Consider the following 14,588-nt stretch of genomic DNA (forward strand, 5'->3'; position numbering starts at 1 on the left):
TGACTGGTCCAGAGCAGTGAGAGCCATCGCCAGGCTCCAGAAATTTGTCAGGGAATTCAAAGGACTCACCAAGAAACTAGTGGAAGCTTGCCAGGGTTGTAGAAGCTCATCCTACTGCAGACGGCATGGTGCGAAAGCTGAAGCTACTAGTCAGTGACACTACACTTGGTAAAGGAAAACCATACACTAGATCAGTCCACCTTGAAAGGCCTATTCACAAGGTAGTTACCTTACTAGAGGCTAACTAAATCACATGCGTTCATTCAGACTTAAAACATTTTATTAATTATTTTCATAATTTTGTTTAAAAGAAAATCCCACATTCCAAGTTAATGAGTGATTTGGTGGGAGTGTAAGTGTTGTTACATAGATGCTGTGTTCACTATGCATGATTAATACATAATTCAAGGTTTATTTGATGTAGTAAATAAATAAATGATTTATTGATGTATAGATAAGAATTTAAATGTGATGTAACAGGTAAATTAACGTTAGGCCATTAATTGTGTTTTTATGTTCCATCCTGGGACTAACGTTCTCTGTTGTGTTACTGCTACGGAATTTGTTAATTGACTGTGTGCAATCTAACTTAAGCAGATCTTAGTCTGAGTCATAATTGTTGATGGCAGAGGCTAAGAAACACAGTAAAGGGACTTTCAAGGGACTTTAAGAATTCAAGAACCTCTTTTCAGGACAAGCAGCCAACGAGGTATTTTGTTCAACCTATAGAACTTTGTTTATAGTCGCGCCAAGTTCCATTTGTATTGTCGCGCCAAGCGCCATTTGTATTGTTGCGCCGAGCGCCATTTGTATTTCTTTGTTTCAGTACTATAATTTATCAACGTTACTGTGTTCATTCAAACATATAGTTCTCACGGCGTGACGTGGATGCATCGGAGAAAAATACGTGCAATGCAATAAACGCCCGTTTCAAAGAACCAACCTGTGTCTGTTGTCGTGAAGAGAGCTACAGTGAGAACTCGCCTGCTCAACACGGGTAGGAGAGACAACAAGATCGCCGCGGGTAACGACGCAACGAAGATCCAGCAGATCAGATAAGCAAAGCCCATGACATTGTCGGCTTAGCGACAGCAAGCAACGGTGATTGGACTGTGTTGAAAGCGCAACTTTTCAGGCCAAAAGCACTCTACCACAACATTCAAGTTAAGTTGGTATGAGAAGTGGTTCTACTTTGAAATTGCAACTAAGGACTCAGCTCTATGAATCGTACATACTGTGCTTAGCCTACATGTTTTGGGGATAAATCGAATGTGCTGGTGTTTGTGGTTGTTACGTGTTACGAGATTTAAAGGGAAACTTAACTCCATAAGCAAGTGAACACGTTTTGAGTAAAGATAAAAGATAATCATACATTGAAATTAAGATTAATGTTTTATGAAAAGTGGTGTTAGCCAAGCTTAAAGAGCAATTTAAGCAAAGTTTAATCTCTATGGGCTAGGTGGGACGCCATTTGTATTTCTTTGTTTCAGTACTATAATTTATCAACGTTACTGTGTTCATTCAAACATATAGTTCTCACGGCGTGACGTGGATGCATCGGAGAAAAATACGTGCAATGCAATAAACGCCCGTTTCAAAGAACCAACCTGTGTCTGTTGTCGTGAAGAGAGCTACAGAGACCCTCTGATCTAAATATAGGTCTCTACTATGGGGACGTTGGGCTGGTATAGAGAGAAGAGGAGGAGAGACCCTCTGATCTAAATATAGATCTCTACTATGGGGACGTTGGGCTGGTATAGAGAGAAGAGGAGGAGAGACCCTCTGATCTAAATATGGGTCTCTACTATGGGGACGTTGGGCTGGTATAGAGGCAAGAGGAGGAGAGGAAAGTAAACAAGAGGTGGAGGAGGGGGTGAACACGGGGGAGAGAGAGAGAGGTTCAGATGAAAGGAAAATGGGAGAGAGGGGGTTGGAGGGAGAGGGAGACAGATGCGTTCACACTTACCCGATGAACAATTAATAAGCTAATTATAGTACATCAAAAGGATCTTGTCTTCCTCCGATGAAGGATTTATTTTTTATTAAAGATAGAGGTGGGGGGGCAGAATAAATAAGGAAATGAAACACAGAGAGCAGAACAGTCCTGGTTTTGCACGACTAGGATTCCTATTATAAAGGATTTTAGGCTTCTTATAGTAGTGTCATTGTGAATAGTGTTTGTCTTCATATGTCAGTATTGTGAATGTTAATTTGTCTTATATAACGTGTATTATCCTCATGTAAAATATAATTCTGAAATATCATTGTGCAGCAGTCATTTAGCACTATTGTGTCTTCATGTTGTGAATGGTAGTGTATTTATCTTGATATCCTAGTATTGTGAATGGTAGTGTATTTATCTTGATATCCTAGTATTGTGAATGGTAGTGTATTTATCTTGATATCCTAGTATTTTGAATGGAAGTGTATTTATCTTGATAGTATTGTGAATGGTAGTGTATTTATCTTGATATCCTAGTATTGTGAATGGTAGTGTATTTATCTTGATAGTATTGTGAATGGAAGTGTATTTATCTTGATATCCTAGTATTGTGAATGGTAGTGTATTTATCTTGATATCCTAGTATTGTGAATGGTAGTGTATTTATCTTGATATCCTAGTATTGTGAATGGAAGTGTATTTATCTTGATAGTATTGTGAATGGTAGTGTATTTGTCTTGATATCCTAGTATTGTGAATGGAAGTGTATTTATCTTGATATCCTAGTATTGTGAATGGAAGTGTATTTATCTTGATATCCTAGTATTGTGAATGGAAGTGTATTTATCTTGATATCCTAGTATTGTGAATGGTAGTGTATTTATCTTTATATCCTAGTATTGTGAATGGCAGTGTATTTATCTTGATATCCTAGTATTGTGAATGGAAGTGTATTTATCTTGATAGTATTGTGAATGGAAGTGTATTTATGATGATACCTGGAATGCAGCAGTGTTGTCAATGCTAGTCTTTATGTTACATCAATGAGTCCTCTGCTGATCAAACTTAAACATCAACACTCAATCCTTCCACTTTTCTCTCCCTCTCCTACCCCCTCCCCATTCTCTCTCTCTCTCTCTCTCTCTCTCACAAACACAGATGGACTGGGTGACTAACGGTGGTATTGTGAAGAAGCTTTCCTCCATCAAAGAGGACGAGGAGGGGTCTGAGGAGGCTCAACACTCGCCCCTCCCCAAAACGCCCCGTTCCCCTCTGGGTCTGGGATGGGGGCTGCGCTCGCCCCTGCGTAGCCCCTCCCGCCCCACCACGCTCCAGATTCCTGTGGTGAGCTTCAGTTGCGCCCCTCTGGACCTCAATCCCAGGTAGGAACCCTCCGTCAGTCAATCTGTGATGGTTTTGATGACATCAGCATCCAGTGCAACTTTTATTATGACAATTGAAATTGACTACGGTTCTCGTACCACAGGCTACTGAATGAGCTATGAAGACATACTATAGGATCAAAGAAAGGAAATATAGGATTATAGGCAATTATTCCACAACCTTATTCTAGGCTATTCCAGATCGTCTCTACCAGTCAGAGTGGGGGAGTGTTTCAGAATGATGCCAGGTCACAGAGGGACAATGGCCACTTTGTTTACTACCTCATCATCTGGCTGATAGTGCTTAGAGCCTATTTCACAGTTTAGCACAGCGCACGTTGTGCAGATCCATTCATTTATGTTGTGTTCAGATCACTGTTTATATCAGGATCAACAGTTCATTGGTGTTCTTCTGCCATCTGGTGGCCACAATACAAACTGATATACATGTCTGTTTCTCTCAATCTCTCTCTCTCTCTCTCTCTTTCTCTCGCTCTCTCTCTCTCTTTCTCTCTCTCTTTCACCCCATCTCTCTCTCTCTCTCTCTCTCTCTTTCTCTCTCTTTCACCCCATCTCTCTCTCTCTCTCTCTCTCGCTCTCTCTTTCACCCCATATCTCTCTCGTTCTCTCTCTCTTTCACCCCATCTCTCTCTCTCTCTCCCTCTCTCCCTCTCTCTCTCTCTCTCTCTTTCACCCCATATCTCTCTCTCTCTCTTTCACCCCATCTCTCTCTCTCTTTCTCTCCCTCTTTCACCCCATCTCTCTCCCTCTCTCTCTCTGTATCTCTAGGTTTGTAGATGGCACTGAGACAGACAGTGTTAGTAGTTTGGGCCAGAAGTTTGACTTCAGCCCCAGTGTGACCCAGAACATCCCACCCAGCTCTAGTCCAGGTAGGCCACATTCATAACCTCCTAAACACAATACTGTACAGCATTGCTATGCATAGTGATATCCTTTAATCTAGATGAGCACACACAACTGTTCTGGGATATTTCAATGTGCTGCTAAGTGTGTTTTATAACTCTTTAGAACTTATTTGCTCTCTTTCCTGCATGAGCTCTCTCTCTCCCACCGCCGATGTCGATTAAGGCAGCCCCCCGCACCTCTCTGATTCAGAAGGGTTAAATGTGGAAGACACATTTCAGTTGAATGCATTCAGTTGTGCAACTAACTAGGTTTCCCCCTTTCCTGTTTTCTCTCTCTCTCTCTCTCTCTCTCTCTCTCTCTCTCTCTCTCTCTCTCTCTCTCTCTCTCTCTCTCTCTCTCTCTCTCTGTCAACAGGAATGCAGGAGGATGCAGAGACCGTACAGACCATTACTAAACTGACAGAAGAGGTGAGTGACATATGGCAGCACCACTGAGGAATAACTGCCATTCCTAGACTGGATTTTAATGGCAATTCTTAACTTTGCCCTATTTGTTCCTCCCTCTCCCCTTCTCCCTGCCCTATGCCCTACTCTCTCCCTGCCCATGTCCTGCCCCCCTCCCAGATGACTAGCCTATCCCTGCAAGTGTCACAGGTCAGCCAGCACCTCCAGGAAATGACACGGCTGCTCAAGCCCCTCCTCCAGCCCCTCCTCCTCCAAGGCTCTTCCCAGTCCGTCCTCTCCTCCCTTATGGCTGCCCTGACTCCGCCCACCAGTGAGACTCTCAGTAGCTCCGCCCCTCCACCTCCCAAAACTCCTTCCAACACCAACTTACTGCTGTTGGAAGATACAGAGATAGGGGAGGTAGGGAGGGAGAGGAGACACCCGGATCGCCACTTCCAGACACCTTCCGGGGGTCTGACACCCATCCCCCTGCCCCATCCTCACCCGGCTTCTATTGGGGCAGAGATGACCCCGACTAGCCCTGTTCAGCTCAGCTTCATCGATGAGGAGAGGCCCACTGTCTGAGAGAAAGGATTCACCAACACAGGACTGGCATGACGAGACTGTCATCCTGGCATGGCTGGCATGACACCCCTCATATCACTGCATGAGGCACATGCCCACGGCTGCCCTGGGTTACTGTTTATTTAATACTAAGATAACATGAAGTAAGTTATTATTACCACATGTATTTTTCCTAATATGAAATGTTATGAACTGACCAGTTATTGTTATACCATATCTATCACTGGCTATGATTAAATGAAACACATCAAAAATATAAACGTCTTGTTTTACAGTTTAGGCTCTAGTTGGTTTGACGCAGAGTGACTGCAGAGAGGATCTTGTCCATTGGTTGTTGGCTGTATTAGACATTGTCAGACACCAAACACACAATAAAAACACAACTGGTCAGCTGCTTGCCAGCCAGGGTTTTATTTTAGCTGGTGGCCGTGGCTCAGTGTTAGGCCCATCTCTTGGGTGCCCATTGGTTGGTGTTGAGAATGGTAGGAGATGACTTGATCGAGCATTGGGCAGGAGGGATCGGATTGGTTGGGCGAGAGGGGGACAACTCTAGACCCTGGTTACTCAGTGAGGCGTCTGAAGGACTGGACGTTGGGACACACCGCGCCCCAGTCCGTGGGCTTGCGGTACTCGCCCTTCTCCAGGAGATACTGACGGCCCTTGTAGTTGGGGTGCTCGTAGAAGACCCACCAGCCGCCCAGCACCTTGCAGGAGTGCACCTCGCGCCAGTGGAACTTCTCCAGCACGGAGGGGCAGTCCTCGGTGGCCTCGAACGCCTGGCCTGCCAAGTCTCCCTTCCCATACAGCTGCAGCTTGTAGGGGATACCGCTAGCCTGGAGGAGGGGGGTAAGGTGGGGGCATCAGTACAGAGGGGAGGGCAGGATAGGTAAAACGGAAGGAAGCAGGGATATAGAAAGACATCAGACATATTCTGGATCTCATTCTCAGATCTCTACAATTCAAGATGATCAACAGGATTTAAATACTGAATGTTACACCAGCTGCATGCTGGGTAAGTCTAGTCTATATTATTGCTACATTAATACAGAATGTTACACCAGCTGTATGCTGGGTAAGTCTAGTCTATCTTACTGCTACAATAATACTGAATGTTACACCAGTTGAATGCTGGGTAAGTCTAGTCTATATTACTGCTACATTAATGCAGAATGTTACACCCGCTGCATGCTGGGTAAGTCGAGTCTGTTACTGCTACATTAATACAGAATGTTACACCAGTTGCATGCTGGGTAAGTCTAGTCTGTGTTACTGCTACATTAATACTGAATGTTACACCAGCTGCATGCTGGGTAAGTCTAGTCTATGTTACTGCTACATTAATACTGAATGTTACACCGGCTGCATGCTGGGTAAGTCTAGTCTATGTTACTGCTACATTAATACTGAATGTTACACCGGCTGCATGCTGGGTAAGTCTAGTCTATGTTACTGCTACATTAATACTGAATGTTACACCAGCTGCATGCTGGGTACGTCTAATCTAAGTTCCTGCTACATTACACTGATATTTCATAAGTCCTTGTAATTATCTCTGATTAAGACAAAAACAACTGGAAAATACATACTGTATATTTGTGTATTTCTAGAACAGATACACAGTATTCATGTAACTCTATCTATATAACAATATATATATAACATTATCTAAATAAGAATATCTACAATTCCCCTAGAGTCAAAAAACACATCTACAAGTTTGATGCACACTGACTCAGGTGCGAATGGAACTCTATTCGCTGTTTAGTGCACTACTTTAGACCAGGGCCCATTGGGCACTACTTTAGACCAGGGCCCATTGGGCACTACTTTAGACTAGGGCCCATTGGGCACTACTTTAGACTAGGGGGCACAGAAAATACCTTTCTCTCTTCTACACAACTACACCACCTCTTTACCATAATGGCTCATCCACTTACAAAGTGAACCATCTTGCAGGAGCAGACGTGGTTGTTGAGACCCATCCAGCACTGGTAGTCAGGGTACTCTCCCCTGGTCAGTACATACTGGTAGCCGGTGTAGTTGGGCCTCTCGTACACCACCCAGGCACCACTCTCCACCCTGATGGAGTTACAGCGGCTCAGGTAGGAATGGAAGTCTGTGCAGTCGCTGTCACACTCATAGCGTCGGCCCTGGTAGTTCTTGTCCTCGTAGAACACGATCTGGAGAGACAGAATACAATAGACTGTATTCTGATAACAGATTGACCTCTGTTGTTGTCCCCTTGAACTAAATCTAATGTCCATTTGGAACCATTAAAAGACTGTTATCCTAACTGGGTACTACTAGTGTTTACTACTGATCATATTGGTCACGTAGACATGTTTTGCAGTTGTTATCACAGGTGTAGAGAAATGCTTATGTTCCTGAATCCAACAGTGCAGCAATTCCTAGCAATACAAAACAATACATGCAAATCCCCAAAATACAAATAAATAATACAAATGTAAAAATATTAGAACGAGCAATATCAGAGTCCGGAATATATTGTAAATATATACATTATGGTGTGTATAGACTATATGAATAGAAAATATGTGTACGGCAGTAGTTGACTAGAATACAGTATATACATATAAAGTGGGAAAAACAGTATGTGAACATTATTAAAGTGACCAGTGTTCCATTATTAAAGTGACCAATGTTTAATTATTAAAGTGACCAGTGTTCCATGTCTATGTACATAGGGCAGTAGTCTCTAAGGTGCAGGGTTGAGTATCGGGTGGTAGCCGGCTAGTAACAGTAACTAAGTTCAGGGCAGGGTACAGAGCGGAGGCTGACTAGTGGTGACTGTTTAACAATCTGATGGCTTGGAGATAGAAGCTGTTAATCAGTCTCTCAGTCCCAGCTTTGATGTACCTGTACTGTCTCCTCCTTCTGGATGGTAGCGGGGTGAACAGGCCGTGGCTCGGGTGGCTGAGGTCCTTGATGATGTTCTTGGGCTTCCTGTAACACCGGGTGCTGTAGATGTCCTGAAGGGCAGGCAGTGTGGCCCCGGTGATGTGTTGGGCTGACCGCACCACCCTCTGGAGAGCCTTTCGGTTGTGGACAGTGCAGTTGCCGTACCAGGCAGTGATACAGCCCGACAGGATGCTCTCAATTGTACATCTGTAAAAGTTTGTGAGGGTGTTAGGTGACAAGCCAAATTTCTTCAGCCTCCTGAGGTTGAAGAGGCGCTGTTGCTCCTTCTTCACCACACTGTCTGTGTGGATGGACTATTTCAGTTGTCAGTGATGTGTATGCAGAAAAACTTGAAGATTTTTACCTTCTCAACTGCGGCCCGTCGATGTGGATACGGGGCTGCTCCCTCTGCTATTTCCTGAAGTCCATGATCAGCTCCTTCGTTTTGTTGACGTTGAGGGAGAGGTTGTTTTTCTGGCACCACTCAGCCAGGGCCCTCACCTCCTCCCTGTAGGCTGTCTCATCATTGTTTGTAATCAGGTCTGCCACTGTTGTGTCATCTGCAAACTTGGTGATTGAGTTGGAGACGTGCATGGCCACGCAGTCATGGGTGAACAAGGAGTACAGGAGGGGGCTGAGCATTCACCCCTGTGGGGCCCCAGTGTTGAGGATCAGCATAGTGGAGGTGTTGTTGCCTACCTTCACCACCTGGGGATGGCCAGTCAGGAAGTCCAGGACCCAGTTGGACAGGGCGGGGTTCGGACCCAAGGCCCTGAGCTTTGTGATGCGCTTGGAGGGTACTATGGTGTTAAATGCTGAGCTGTAGTCAGTGAACAGCATTCTTACATAGGTATTACTCTTGTCCAGATGGGATAGAGCAGTGTGCAGTGCGATGGCGATTGCATCATCTGTGGATCTGTTGGGGTGCTATGCAAATTGTAGTGGATCTAGGGTGTTGGGTAAGGTGGAGGTGATATGATCCTTAACTAGTCTCTCAAAGCACTTCATGATGACAGAAGTGAGTGCTACGGGGCGATAGTCATTTAGTTCCAGTTACCTTCACTTTCTTGGGTACAGGAACAATGGTGGACATCTTGAAGCAAGTGGGGACAGCAAACTGGGATAGGGAGAGATTGAATATGTCCGTAAACGGACGCATGACTCAACCTTCGCCTCCCGAGCACATTGGGGAGTTGCAGCGATGAGACAAGATCAAAATTGGGGAGAAAAATTGGGTAAAATACAAAAAATGCCAATAATAATAATCTATGATTGTCTGGAGTCCCTGTCACATACGTCTCGTGTCTGAGTTGGTGAATTGTGACTCCACTTTGTCTCGCCTGTTTGATTGCTTTACAGCGGGCATAGCTGGTCTGTTTGTACTCGTCCATGTTCCCAGTCACCTTGCCGTGGTTAAATGTGGTGGTTCACGCTTTCAGTTTTGCATGAATGCTGCCATCTATCCACAGTTTCTGGTTTGGATAAGTTGTAATTGTCACCGTGGGAACAACATCCTCTATACACTTCCTGATGAAACCAGTCACCGTGGGAACAACATCCTCTATGCACCTCCTGATGAACCCAGTCACCGTGGGAACAACATCCTCTATGTACCTCCTGATGAACCCAGTTACAGTGGGAACATCATCCTCAATGTACCTCCTGGTGAACCCAGTCACAGTGGGAACATCATCCTCTATGTACCTCCTGATGAACTCAGTCACAGTGGGAACAACATCCTATATGTACCTCCTGGTGAACTCAGTCACAGTGGGAACAACATCCTCTATGTACCTCCTGATGAACTCAGTCACAGTGGGAACAACGTCCTCTATGTACCTCCTGGTGAACTCAGTCACAGTGGGAACAACGTCCTCTATGCACCTCCTGGTGAACTCAGTCACAGTGGGAACAACATCCTCTATGTACCTCCTGATGAACCCAGTCACAGTGGGAACAACGTCCTCTATGTACCTCCTGGTGAACTCAGTCACAGTGGGAACAACATCCTCTATGTACCTCCTGGTGAACCCAGTCACAGTGGGAACAACATCCTCTATGTACCTCCTGATGAACTCAGTCACAGTGGGAACATCATCCTCTATGCACCTCCTGATGAACTCAGTCACAGTGGGAACATCATCCTCTATGTACCTCCTGGTGAACCCAGTCACAGTGGGAACATCATCCTATATGTACCTCCTGGTGAACTCAGTCACAGTGGGAACAACATCCTCTATGTACCTCCTGATGAACTCAGTCACAGTGGGAACAACGTCCTCTATGTACCTCCTGGTAAACTCAGTCACAGTGGGAACAACATCCTCTATGTACCTCCTGGTGAACCCAGTCACAGTGGGAACATCATCCTCTATGTACCTCCTGGTGAACCCAGTCACAGTGGGAACATCATCCTCTATGTACCTCCTGATGAACTCAGTCACAGTGGGAACAACATCCTATATGTACCTCCTGGTGAACTCAGTCACAGTGGGAACAACATCCTCTATGTACCTCCTGATGAACTCAGTCACAGTGGGAACAACATCCTCTATGTACCTCCTGATGAACTCAGTCACAGTGGGAACAACATCCTCTATGTACCTCCTGGTGAACCCAGTCACAGTGGGAACATCATCCTCTATACACTTCCTGATGAACTCAGTCACAGTGGGAACAACATCCTCTATGTACCTCCTGATGAACTCAGTCACAGTGGGAACAACATCCTCTATGTACCTCCTGATGAACTCAGTCACAGTGGGAACAACATCCTCTATGTACCTCCTGGTGAACTCAGTCACAGTGGGAACATCATCCTCTATGTACCTCCTGGTGAACTCAGTCACAGTGGGAACAACATCCTCTATGTACCTCCTGATGAACTCAGTCACAGTGGGAACAACATCCTCTATGTACCTCCTGGTGAACTCAGTCACAGTGGGAACATCATACTCTATGTACCTCCTGATGAACCCAGTCACAGTGGGAACAACATCCTCTATGCACCTCCTGGTAAACTCAGTCACAGTGGGAACATCATCCTCTATGTATCCCCTGATGAACCCAGTCACAGTGGGAACAACATCCTCTATGTACCTCCTGGTGAACTCAGTCACAGTGGGAACAACATCCTCTATGTACCTCCTGATGAACTCAGTCACAGTGGGAACAACATCCTCTATGTACCTCCTGGTGAACTCAGTCACAGTGGGAACATCATACTCTAAGTACCTCCTGATGAACCCAGTCACAGTGGGAACATCATCCTCTATGTACCTCCTGATGAACTCAGTCACAGTGGGAACATCATCCTCTATGTACCTCCTGATGAACTCAGTCACAGTGGGAACATCATCCTCTATGCACCTCCTGGTGAACTCAGTCACAGTGGGAACATCATCCTCTATGTACCTCCTGATGAACTCAGTCACAGTGGGAACATCATCCTCTATGCACCTCCTGGTGAACTCAGTCACAGTGGGAACATCATCCTCTATGTACCTCCTGATGAACTCAGTCACAGTGGGAACATCATCCTCTATGCACCTCCTGGTGAACTCAGTCACAGTGGGAACATCATCCTCTATGCACCTCCTGATGAACTCAGTCACAGTGGGAACATCATCCTCTATGTACCTCCTGATGAACTCAGTCACAGTGGGAACATCATCCTCTATGCACCTCCTGGTGAACTCAGTCACAGAGTCCGTGTATACGCCAATGTTATTCTCAGAGGCAACCCAGAATATATCCCAGTCCGCATGATCGAAAATAATCTTGAAGCATGGATTCCGATTGGTCAGACCAATGTTGAACCGTCCTTAGCTATAGTAGTTCTGGTGTTTGTATCAACAGTATCAAACAATGCTACGATCAATGACATTATCGAAGCTAACATACGGCATAGCATGAGAATAAACTCCCTGCCTACTGCCTGAAGACTATCGTCAATTCAAGAAGATTCATTTCAAATGAGCATTGACTAAGTTGACACATACTCAATGAATTAGTTATAGCAGACAGAATGCAGCAACCGCTCCCCACACTATCTGACAACATCAAAACATAGACTACTGCATCCGTCCTTCAGTTTAAAAGTCACCCTTTGAAGCAACCAAATCATAGAATCCCCTTGCAGGTATTAAGTATGTTTTAGACAATGTTTATTTTTTGCGTTCCCCTCCAAACACCGGTGTGTGTGTGTGTATGTGTGTGTGACGCCATTGTGCTCCTTCAGCTAAAGCTGTTATCCTGTCCTCCGGTCGTTCCATACTCACCCTTCCCATCTTTGACATGGTTTTAGTACTGCCCAAGTCTCCCTGTGTGAGGTGGTGATGGTTCCCATACCCACTCCCCCACTCCCTTTTATAGCCGCCGGGCTGGGCCTTTGTTTTATCAAACCGCTACAAATGCTTTGTCATGAAAATGAGATCCAAAAATTGAGTCAGTGATTCGAATGCTGTTCATGTCATTTCCAGAAAAGACAAGTGGGGATTATATGGCATAAAGGACTGAACTGACTGAACACGCGGGGGGGGCACTGTGAACAGCCCCCCCCATGAACAGCCCCCCCCCAACTAAGGTAAACACACAAACAGATACACACACATACCAATATGATAAAGATCAAGACACTCACTAACCGACAGACACACACACACCAAATCACTTTTCACACAGCTGGTTTTTAATAAACACTCACCACAGGAGGTTGGTGGCACCATAATTGGGGAGGACGGGTTCGTGATAATGACTGGAGCGGCATCAGTGGAATGGTATCAAATACATCAACACATGGTTTCCATGTGTTGATTCCATTCCATTGACTCCATTCCGGCCATTATTATGAGCCGTCCTCCCCTCAGCAGCCTCCTGTGACACACACATTAATAACAATATCAGTGCCACAGCCAAGACCTCTGCCAAAATGTGAGATCTCAGATGAGTTGGATTATTGCGTTCCAGGGCATTGAGAGAACAGAACTGCTGAGTCAACTCCCTCTGTTCTCTATCAAAATACCAACATAATCAATAGCTGCACCGTTTCATCCAATGATCAAGCTGGAAAGCAGCTGTCATTCAAGTCAATGACCAATCATTACAGCATTAGGCTACTGCTAGGTTGTGACAGAGCCGTGGTACCCGCCCAATGAGGGGAGGGTTCACATGGCCTCTATGGGCCTGTTTGCTTGTGTGTGGAATGGATGCAATACAACACTACAATACAACACTACAATACAACATTACAATACAATAAGACATATCAATACAATACTACAATACAATAATATAATGCTACAATACAATACTACAATACAATAAGACAATATAATATAATACGATAATACAATACAATAATACAACACAATAACACAAGACAATAATACAAGACAATAATACAATCAATGAATACATCAATACATCAATGATATAGTACAATAATACAATCAAATAATACAATAATACAACACAATAATACAAAACAATAATACAATACAAAAATACAATACAATTCAATAATACAATACAAAAATACAATTCAATGGTACAACAATACAACACAATACAATAATACAACACATTACAATAATGCAATACTATACAATACACTACATGACAATAATACAAGACAATAATACAATGAAATAGTACAATACTACAATACAATACTACAAGACAACAATACAAAAATACAATACAATAATACAAGAATGCAATATTACACAATAATACAATAAAGTAATATAATACAGTAATACAATAAAATAATACAATAATACAATAATATAAGTAAGGTGGGATAATCAACGAGTGGTTATGCATAATGCAAAATAATACAACTCTGTGGAAGGTCAGTTCCACTCAGCTAGCGCGTCACACACCGTAATGTATTCATTCCTTTCCGGAGAATGCATGGAGCCCCGAGTTGATTATCCCTTTCATACCTTGAATATAATTTATCACATTTTCCGCTAGAAATGTGTTCATTTTCCGCTAGAAATGTGTTCATTTGTTGGTAGAAATGTGTTCAGTATCCACTAAAGTAGCTAGCAAGTTTACTAGAGTGCTACAATAGTTGCCGTGGTAACCAAACAAACAGACTAGTTCAGCTAACCAAACCATCAGTCCTAGCTTGCCATTATGAAAAACGAATTCAACAATGCCAATAATGCTTTCAATTCGACTTTTGCTTTCAAAAGCACCTCAAACATAGAACATGTAAGAATGAACTAAAGCCATTGAATTATACCATGCAAATATACCATGCCTTATAGGGAAATAATGCACACTCTAGAATGCCCTTCAAGCCAATCAGAAACAAGTATTCAACAATGCCATGGTATAATTCTTTGTATTTGCCAGAGAGTTGAGAAGCACCAGAGAGCTGATACTGTAACTACTGCATGGACACCTCTCTATCAGTCTGGTGAATTCTGGTTCTAAACT

General features: G+C 43.9%; 2 protein-coding genes across 2 annotated transcripts in view; one reads left to right on the forward strand and one right to left on the reverse strand.

The window, feature by feature from the left end:
- Nucleotides 1-5,479, forward strand: part of LOC106593457 (potassium voltage-gated channel subfamily H member 3) — a 126,221-nt gene extending 120,742 nt beyond the window's left edge. Inside the window, exons 12-15 of the mRNA XM_045699350.1 lie at nucleotides 3,101-3,324; nucleotides 4,114-4,214; nucleotides 4,606-4,658; nucleotides 4,815-5,479. Of these exons, the coding sequence (XP_045555306.1) occupies nucleotides 3,101-3,324; nucleotides 4,114-4,214; nucleotides 4,606-4,658; nucleotides 4,815-5,219 (783 nt within the window). The 3' untranslated portion in view covers nucleotides 5,220-5,479. The remainder of the gene's footprint in view (nucleotides 1-3,100; nucleotides 3,325-4,113; nucleotides 4,215-4,605; nucleotides 4,659-4,814) is intronic.
- Nucleotides 5,480-5,611: 132 nt separating this feature from the next.
- LOC106575813 (gamma-crystallin S) lies at nucleotides 5,612-12,492 on the reverse strand. The gene is made up of 3 exons (XM_014152506.2): nucleotides 12,419-12,492; nucleotides 7,157-7,399; nucleotides 5,612-6,052 (listed from the first exon to the last, which is right to left on the reverse strand). The coding sequence occupies exons 1-3, from the start codon at nucleotides 12,434-12,436 to the stop codon at nucleotides 5,780-5,782; spliced, it is 534 nt and encodes a 177-aa protein (XP_014007981.1). The 5' UTR covers nucleotides 12,437-12,492; the 3' UTR covers nucleotides 5,612-5,779.
- Between the last annotated feature and the right edge of the window lie 2,096 nt (nucleotides 12,493-14,588).

Source organism: Salmo salar, chromosome ssa17, assembly GCF_905237065.1.
Source record: "Salmo salar chromosome ssa17, Ssal_v3.1, whole genome shotgun sequence".
NCBI lineage: Eukaryota > Metazoa > Chordata > Actinopteri > Salmoniformes > Salmonidae > Salmo > Salmo salar.

Excerpts from the sequence above, each read along its gene's own strand:
- LOC106575813 (XM_014152506.2), bottom strand. Across the intron at positions 6,053-7,156 it reads CCTGCAAGATGGTTCACTTT|GCTAGCGGTATCCCCTACAA; the intron begins GTAAGTGGATGA and ends CCCCTCCTCCAG.